Source organism: Pediculus humanus, genomic scaffold (assembly GCF_000006295.1).
Source record: "Pediculus humanus corporis 1103172107745 genomic scaffold, whole genome shotgun sequence".
Classification (NCBI taxonomy): domain Eukaryota; kingdom Metazoa; phylum Arthropoda; class Insecta; order Psocodea; family Pediculidae; genus Pediculus; species Pediculus humanus.
The window spans coordinates 195,040-205,359 of NW_002987346.1; the positions used below are offsets into that span (position 1 = coordinate 195,040).

Consider the following 10,320-nt stretch of genomic DNA (forward strand, 5'->3'; position numbering starts at 1 on the left):
TATATAAATATAAATATAAATATATATCATTGTTTTTTTTAAAATATTATATTATATTAATAATGATAATAATTTTTTTTTGTTCGGATTGTAAAATGAAAAAAAAATAAAAAAATTTTATCGATTTGAGAATATTTTTTAATTTTTTAAAAATCATTATTATTATTATTATTTTGAGTATATAGTAAAAATATTTTAATGAAAATAAATAAAAACCTATTATTATTATTATTATTATTATTATTATTATTATTATTATTATTATTATTGATAAAGGTAAAAATAAGTATTTTATTATTATTTTTTTTTTGGAACTTTTAAAATTTTTTATGCACGTTGAAAATTTACGAGTTTTAAACATAAAAATTTTTATTTCCTCAACAGGTTGGACTAAACACACGCACGCACATCCGCACGCACATCCACACGCAGGTAAAATTAGTTTTTCCATCATCTTTTAAAATTTTAACGCAGGGTAAATTATCATTATTATTATTATTATTATTATTATTATTTATTTTCATTTCCTTGAGGAAAGAAGGAAAGAAGGGAGGGAAAAAAGAAAAAGAAAATTCGTTCGATACAATACGTAGTTATAATAATAATAATAATTTGGGTTTGAAATAAAATTCAAAAAAAAAATGATTGATTCGATCGATTATTTCTTGTAAGAGTGAGTGTGGGGGAGGGGGGCGGGAAGGAGGCGGGGAAGGGGGGTGGAGAAAAAAAAAGAAAATTTTCTAACGTTTCGTATAGAAAAGTAAATGAAACGTAAATCCGGTGATACGTCAATTTAAACTCCCCGTTCGATTTTTTTTTTATATTAAAAACGAACGTCATAAATGCACGTGCGTACGTGCGTGTGTGCGTGCGTGTATATTTTGGTCACCCCCCCACACCCACACAGGAAAAAAATTTAATGGAAAGTTATAAAAAAAAAAAAAAAAAAACTTTTTTGTTTTTCAACACAATTTTACGTTCCCATTTATTATTATTATTATTATTATTATTATTATTATTATTATTATTATTATTATTATTATTATTACTTTTATTCCCATTTGGAAACAAGAAAATTTTTTTTTTTTTTTCGCCAATCGAAGAAGGTGTTAATTGTAATATTTTTTCCTTTTTTTTTATTTTATTTTAAAATGAATGAAATTCTTTTGTGTTCCGACATTTTGAAAACAGGTAATAATAATAATAATAATAATAATAATAATAATAATAATAATAATAATAATAAATCAATGATGAATTCGATCGTAACAAATTAATAACAATAAAATCAAAAAAAAAATTTTTTTTTTTTAATCGAGATGGATTATTTACAGGCATTTAATTAAATTCAATTAAATTTACAAAACAATATCGTTATTATTATTATTATTATTGAATCTGTCGTTTGTTTGTTCGTTCGTTTGTTTGTTTGTTTGTTTTTCGAAAATGATATACATTGTGTTTTGCAATTTTTTTTTTTTTTTTAATTTTCGATATCGTTATTATTTTTTTTTTAACGACCGTAAAACATGTTCAAGATTTATTATTATTATTATTATTATTATTATTATTATGTTCATTAATAAAATTTTATTTTTATTTTTTATTATTAAAAAACGAAATAATAAAATAAAAGAAAAAAAAAATCATAATGATGATTATGATTAGGATTGGAACGACGACGACGACGACGACATGTTGATGACGTAAATGACGTAGATGATGACGTTGATGATGACGACGATGATTTAATTTTTTTCTAGATTTTATTATTATTTACGATTATACATCTCTGATTAAAAATAAAAAAAAGAAAAAAATATTTTGTTGATAATAATTCGCGTCGACGATGGGGGTAATTCAAATAAATTTTGTAAAGTTGTCAAATATTAATAAAATAATTAAATTAATTACGTATAGAAACCTCCAACGTCATGACGTATATGTGCGCGCGTTCAGAAATTGACATAACGAAACGAAATCTCATAAATCAAATATGGCGGTAACGAGTGATGGAGAGAGAGAGATTTTTGGTAAGTTTACACAAATAATAATTTTTATAATTCTCGCGTTTTATTAATAAGAAAAAAAAATTTCATGGAGAGAAAGAAAAAATATTTTTATTTTATTTTCCGGGATTATGAAACATTTTCATTTTTCTTTTTAATAAGAAAAATAAATAAATAAATTCTCAATGGAATTTGTGTGTATTAGATATAAGGGAAATCTATTCATTTTTTTTTTGTTCACATATAAATTAACTTTTACATCATGTTGTATCAGTTTCTTACTAATATTAATCTAATCAATTTTTTTTCAGACGAGAAAATATCAGACTCGAATGAATAACCATATTATAAATATATAAATATAAAATTTAATTTTTATAATACATATAAAAAGAAATTTGTTCTATTAACATGGCGTCAACGAATCATACCGGGTACATATTGACAAGTATTTAATTTAATTAATTTTATTTTTAAAAAGATAAGTACTCATACGTTAAAAATTTTTAACGTTTAATATTTCTATGGCTTGATCCTTTTTTTTTTTTATTTTATTTAAATAATCTCTAAATAAATGTAAGTAAATTGAAATTTAACGGTTTTACCAGACCGAAATAATGCGTTGGCATAAGAATTTATATAAAGATACATTACTACATTCATTTACAACAAGTTAGTCTTTCATTTTATGATTTTTTTTTGAAACGTTCGAAAAACGTTAACTTTGAAAAAGATTAAAAGTTTTTGATTTGTAATTTTTTTTTATTACATTGAAATATTATAAAATATTAATTTTTTTACTTTTTTACAGTGAAGTATTACAAGTTTAAACAAAATACTTTAATTAATTAATTATACTTAAATTGTAAATTTATTTAATGTTAATAATTTTAAAATGGATGAAGCAATACAAAATTTTTATTGTGCTAAGTATTTTTTGACCCTGAAATTGTGACACAAGAATACAATTTTTACTTTTTCTCCTTATAGCTATTATAGCTAACTATAAACTATAGCTTAAGACTGGTTATAGCCAACTATTTGTACCTTAAACCTAAGTCAGAACTCATTCCATAGCAGAATTGCAACTTTTTGTGTTGCAATAAAATGGCAAATAATTGCATGTGGTGATGTTTTTAAAGGGGAAAAAACTTTGTTTTAGGTTTACAATAATGAAGTTCATCATAAAACAAATATTGGGATGCTGATAGAAGCTGATTAAATATATGAAAATTAAAAATTGTGGAAATGAAAATTTGAAAAAATAAAATGTAAAATGTTGTTTTCAATCAATGTAATGATAAATAATTGAAACAAAAATTGATTCAATAGGATACAAACAAAAGATTTACAATAAGAATGAATAAATTAGATGAAATTTTAATTAGGGAGTTTAAGGGAAAAATTTACAAAAATTGTTATAAAAAAACAATGGAAATTGCAAAGGTTGAAAACACAAAAAAGGTTGATAAACAAACATTACATTGAAGGAAATTATGGAACCGGATATAACAAAGAAATGTAGGAGTTGTAATAGTTACAATTTTGTTTTTTTTTTTTTTTTTTTATAGAATGAAGAAGACAATAAAACATAGAAAAATTCTAATATGAACAGAGAAAAATAAAAAAAAAAGATAAGAAAGAATTGAGATGACTGATTGTACAAAATGAAGAAAAAGATTAAAATCAAAAATTTATATAAGCTCAACAAAAAAAGAAAAATGTAAGTCTAGAAATTATAAATTATTTAATTTAAAAAAAAAAAAAAAAATTATTATTATTAATTTTTAAATAACCTTTGAACTTGTAGAAGCCACATGACAATAACCCCCCCCCCCATCACCGCCTAAGAATTTGATGAGGGGATTTTTTTTTGGAAAGAAGAAAACTTACATGAAACGGCTTAAATTTTCCAGAAAGAAAAATAATAATAATAATAAAAGGTATTTAAAATAAATAATTTAAATCTTTTTTTTTTCTAAGGACTCGAAAAAAAAAAAATTTTAATGAAAAATGAATGACAAAATAAACTTCCGGTAAGAAAAGTTTAAATAAACAAAAACGATAATAATAATAATGATTAAAAATCGATTCGTTATATTTTCGAATCGTGATTTTTATTTAAAATTTTCCAGAATTTTCTTTTTTTAACTTACTAATAATAATACGTTTATTATTATTATTAAATCGATGAGGGATGATTTACTTGATAACACTTATCAGAAAATTACTTTAATTTATAAATAATAAATAAAATTTGTTTGTGAAATGGAAAAAAACAAGAGAAAAAAAAAAAGAAGAAAAAATTTTACACGTTAAGGCAAACAATATTTAGTGTCGTTTACATCAATCACGTATAAAATGTCAGTAAAGGAAATTTTCTTTTAACAAGATTGATCAATCTTGGCAAAAAAACCAAAAACCAAAAAAAAAAAACAAACAAAATTTTCTTTTATTATTATTATTATTATTTTTAAAATTTTAATTCAAAAAAGAAAAAAAAGGAAAATTCAATTAATTTTTTGAGACTCCCGGACTCGGGGGGAAAAAAAAAAAAAAAAAAAATTTTCAAAGTTAAAAAAAAAAAAAAAAAAAAAAAAAAGTTTTAACTGCAAAAGTTAAAACGCGAATGAAGAATACTTAACGATGTAATAATAATAATAATAATAATAATAATAATAATAATAATAATAATAATAATAATAATAATAATGATAATGATAAAAGTAATAATAATAATGATAATAGTAGTAATAATAATAATAATGAAATATGAGGGAAATTATTATTATTTCCCCTCCCCCCGATTTTTAAAAAAAAAACGTTTCGTTAACATGCATATATACATAAGTAAATAATCAATTATATTCGCGACGATCACGTTTATTTATTTTTACACGTCTTCATTATTTTAAACCGGAAATTAGAATTTTATTTATGGTAATAATAATAATAATAATAATAATAATAATAACAATAAGGTAAAATTAAATTTTTTAAAGCAAATAAATATGAAGTCGAAAACACAAAAAAACGCCGGATTTTTATTTATTTATTTATTTTTTTTGTATTAAAATTCGACATATATTTTTTTTTGGATAATAAGTTATTTAAAAGAAAAATATTATGTACATAAGTTATTAATTACGTAAAATTCAAAAAAAAAAAAAAAAATTTATTTATTAATAATAAAAAAAAACGAACTTTTAAAATAATTTATTTGAATGTACTCAACGAGTTGAAAAAAAAATTTTATTCATTATTACCATCATTATTATTATTATTATTATTATTTTTATTTATTTATTTTGAATTGATACTAATAATAATAATGATAAGATTTCTTTTAATTATTAAATTTTTATTTGTTTTAAAAAGGAAAAAAAAAGAAAACGTCGAGTATTGTTTAATTTTTAATAAAATCATTTTATTTCCGGGTAAAATTTATTAAAATTATTTATTTATTTATTTATTCGCGAGGAATGTATTGATTCATTGATTATTATTATTATTATTAATATTATTATTATTATTATTATTATTTACGTAACGAAACGTTTTATGAAATTTTTCGGTTTAATTTTTAACAAAAAAAAATTAAAAAAAAAAAAGAAAAATGGATTCGGATTCACTAGCATCGATTTAATTATTGTAACTATTATTATTATTATTATTATTATTATTATTATTATTATTATTATTATTATTATTATTATTATTATTTTCGTACGTACGTTTGTCTTAATTTAAAAAAAAAAAAGGAAATAATGATAATAATAATAATAATTTTTTTCGGTTATTCTATAATAAAAATAAATAATTAGAGATTTAATATGGAGTATATGAGTTAGTAGAAAACTTTTGTTCGTTGGATTACAAAGATTATTAAATTCGTTTTTAAATGGAATCCATCATATTGTTATCAATCATTTATTATCACGGATCCCTTATACGAAAATGCACGTAAATATATTTTTTCGGGGGGTGGGGCGGGGGAGGAGTAGAGGGAAGGGGAAGTACGTATTAAAAATAAATTTTATTTTAAAAAAAAAAAAAAAAAAAATTTTTCATTTTTTGTTAATCGATAAATATTTATTTATTATTATTATTTATTTTCTACGATAAATTAACACATTTATTTATTTATTTATTTATTTAATTATTTATTTGTTTAACAAAAAAAAAAATCACATCAAACTATTAAAATAGATTTTTTTTATTAATATTAAAAAATAAATAAATTTCAAAAAAAATCATTATTATTATTATTATTTTTTTTTTTTTACGGTGTTTGTTTATGTAATATGAAACACATAAGGAAATGAAAGGTTTATGTATTATTTATTATTTTCATTTTATTTATTTATTTATTTAAAAAGTTTGAAATGATTTTTTTTTTATCGATTTGAAACAAAAAAATAGGAACAAAATAGGGAAAATGGAAAATTTATATATTTTTTTTTTTAACGACGTTTTCCAAACCTTAAAAAAACATGATCGACATCTTGTCTTTTCGTACCTGGCATTGATTCGATAAAATCCGCCGATGAAATTCTTCCCTTATAACCACCGATGGGTATTTTATCTATTAAGAAAAAAAAATTATTTTATTATTATTATTATTATATTTTTTTTATCAACCGGAAATCAATAACACGGATAGTTTAACTTATGTATATATCGATTTTATTTATTTATTTATTTATTTATGAAAAAACTTACATCCGTAATTTGATTTTAGATCTTCGGGAAAACCATCGATAGCGTTTGGAAAACCGAAAAAATTAGCTAAAGTCGCACAAAGTTTTCTATTTTGTGGATTATCGAGAAATGCCGATGAACAAACGGGTTGAGCTGATGCTTTTTTCGACGACATGATTAATATAACAGCTAAAACTGCAGGTACGATTATGTGCATATATTTCATTTTTCTACAAAAAAAAAAAAGAAATCATAATAATAATAATGATTGGAGTATTTAAGTTTCATCACCATCATTATTATTATTATCGATTATAGAAATAAAAAAAAAAAAAATGATTTTTGCATGCATTCATTCATAAAAGTAAATATTAATATTTTTATTGATGCTCACGTACCCTTTCCTTTTTCTCTCCCCCCTCCCCCTTTCGCTACCTACCCTCCCCCACACGCCCCCTCTTCAAACCCCTCCCCATTTCCCCTCCCCACTTCGGCATTTTAATTTTTTTTTTTTTTTTTTCAAATTCAATATTTAATATAAGTATATAAGTTTTTGTGTGCAAACAAAATTAACGATATTAAAATTTTTTTTTAATGGGGGGGGAGGGCGAAAAAAAAAGTAAATAAAAAAATCAATTTAATATTTTTTCCATATTCTATTCGATGTTCTAGAACATTCTACACAATTAAAATTTTTATTCCCAAATAAAAAAATAATTTTAACGTTCGAATGCAAAAAAAAAAAAAAAATTGAATCTGTTGCTTTTGAAAAGTTTTCCCCCGTATCGGAATCGAACTTTTATTATTATTATTATTATTATCATTATTATTATTATTATTAAATTAAATAACCGTAGAATAAATTTTAAAAAAAAAACTTTTTAATAAGAAAAAATAAATAAATAAATAAATGAAATTTTTTTTTTGTTACTTTCACAACCGAGAAATTTAAATTTCACGTTCGTGTTATTCACACGAAAAATAAATTTTTTTTAAATTTCGACACAAAATAAATAAATAAATGAAAATTTTACCTGAACGTAAATTTCTTAATAATAATAATAATAATTTTTTTCTCCCGAACGAAAGTAAAAAAAAAAAAAAAAAAAAAAAAAAATTTGCACAGACAAAAACGATTAAAAAATTAACTAAAAAAAATTTAAATAAATAAATAAATAACAAACCGTACGTTTTTGTTTTGTTTTTTATTTTAGCGACAAAATAATAATGAAAAAATAATAATAATAAAAATTTAAATTTTTTTTACTTTTATAATATATATATATATATTTGTAAATGCAACGGTAAAAAAAAAACTTATTGAAATCGTATTTGCCGAAGCGATTTATGTGCAATGTTGAAAACTTTTCCTCATCTCTTATAGATAATGTGTTTGAGGCGACATCTTTCCTTTTACGCCACGTACTGTGAAAAAGGTGATAAAAAAAAAAAAAACCACCCCTCATTCATCCGACCTACCCCTCTCTCTCCCCCGCTTCCCCCCCCCTCTCTCTCTCTCGATCATCCCTTTTATCCAACGCAATTCAACGTAATTTCCCTCCCCCCTCCGCCCATCCATTTTAACAATTAAAAAAAAATGTTATATTTATTATTAAATTATTTTTTTTTATTCTGCCCCCCATCCTATTTCGAAAAAAAATTATTTTTTTTTAACGTGATAATAATAATCGAACCTACGGAAATGGAAAAATTTTTTCCCCCCCCTTTTTCCCCCCTTTTTTCCTTTTTTCCTTTTTTTAGGTACCTTTTTTTGTGAGCATTAATAAAATCGAAATTAATTCGATAATTAATTCGAATTTTTAATCGAGAAAAAAATTATTATTATTATTATTATTATTATTACGTTTAAAATGATGTTTGTCTAGTTCCACGTTTTTTTTTATTTATTTTTTTAAAGTATATATAATTTTCGTCGTCGTCGTCGTCGTCGTCTCGAAATAAATTAAATAAAACTAACACGTATCGTATTAATTTTAAAACTAGAATGTTTTTCGTATATCATTTTCTAAAATTATTATTATTATTAATAATAATAATAACAAAACGAAAACTTGAAGTCGTTAAAAAAAAAAAGGGGAGGGGGAGGGGGAAGACAATCATCGAAAACCGCCATGAAATGAAAATAAATAAAATTTAATTAAAACAAAAGGTGAAAATTTTCATTCCCAAGACGACGACGACGACGACGACACTTTTTCACAAAATGTGTTAAATAATTAATAATCAAATACTTATGAAAAAAATTTTCTTTTTTTTTTTTTTTATTGATTTTATATTAAAAAAGAGTTTTCATAACAAATACATATATATATATATATATATATATATGAAAACAGGGGAGGGGAGGGAGGGGGAGTGTAGAAAATCAATCGATAACAAATACATTTAAAAAAAAAAAAAAAGTTTTGGAATTTCCCCCTCCCCCCGCCTTAATTGGAATAAAAACTTTTAAAACGTCGGGGGGGTCAAGGGTCAGGCCACGCAATCCTTAAATTCATTTTGGGGGAGGTGGGGGAGCTAAAGGATGAGAACACTTTTAAGATATTCATTAATACGCGAAAATCGTGTTCGGTAAATAATTTTGTAGTATCTGACCTTTAATCTCTCTCTCTCTCTCTCTCTCTCTCTTTCTCTCTCTCTCCGTGAAAATTTAATTAATATTAAAAATGATTGATTGATTGGTAATTTAAATTTTAAATATAATAATAATAATAATAATAAAATTAAAAAATCCGGTTTACGAGATGAGTTTTTTAATACGTATATAAATTATTAAAGTTAAAAAAGAGTATTATCGATATATCGAACGATATTTTCGATAATATTTATTTATTTAAATCGATAATTTTATTCTTTATAATAATAATAATAATAATAATAATAATAATACTAAAAACAAAAGAAAACTTATCGAGTTATTTGTTTTTGTTGTTGTCTCACCTGAGTCTCGATTATAATATGAAGAATTTTAATCCGGAAAAAATTTTTTTTTTTGGAAAAAGTTTTCGAAAAAAAAAAAAATGATTGGATAATTTTTTTTTTTTTCATTTTTATCGAATTTTTTTTTTTTCGTATTACAAAAGATTTATTAAAACGGGTTTGTTTTCTCCTTCCACGACAAAATTTCTTTTCAAAAAAAATCTATGGATATCGTCGTAAATTTTTTTTTTTAAAAGGAATCAAAATTTAAAGAAAAATTTTTACGATGGGGAAAAGAAATATTTCTTATTATTATTATTATTATTATTATTATTATTAATATTTTCCACCGGAAGTAGTTTATCGTAAATTTTTTTTTTTTTTTTGTAAGTGTTGAATGAATGGTAAAAGTGTTAAAGACTGCGTTCCTTCGACCGGTAAATTTAAAAAAAAAAAAAAATTTAATAACTTTTTTATTATCATTATTATTATTATCTAAAATTCATTTTCTATGTATGTATGTGACGTCACTCATGTACATCCCACACTAACTCTCGGGAAAAATATTACATTTTAATTGATTCTCTTAAAACAAACTTGAAGGGTGGTTATGGTTGCGGTGGTGGTGGTGAGTAAGTGATGATAACAAACGTTTTTTTTTTTTTTTTTT

At 22.3% G+C, this 10,320-nt stretch overlaps 1 protein-coding gene across 1 annotated transcript; it reads right to left on the reverse strand.

Moving 5' to 3' along the window:
* Positions 1-5,931: 5,931 nt before the first annotated feature.
* Phum_PHUM338990 (uncharacterized protein) lies at positions 5,932-6,936 on the reverse strand (the record flags this gene model as incomplete). The annotated part of the gene is made up of 3 exons (XM_002427696.1): positions 5,932-5,955; positions 6,503-6,594; positions 6,732-6,936. 3 exons carry the CDS (start codon positions 6,934-6,936, stop codon positions 5,932-5,934), a joined length of 321 nt encoding a protein of 106 aa, XP_002427741.1.
* Positions 6,937-10,320: the final 3,384 nt, after the last annotated feature.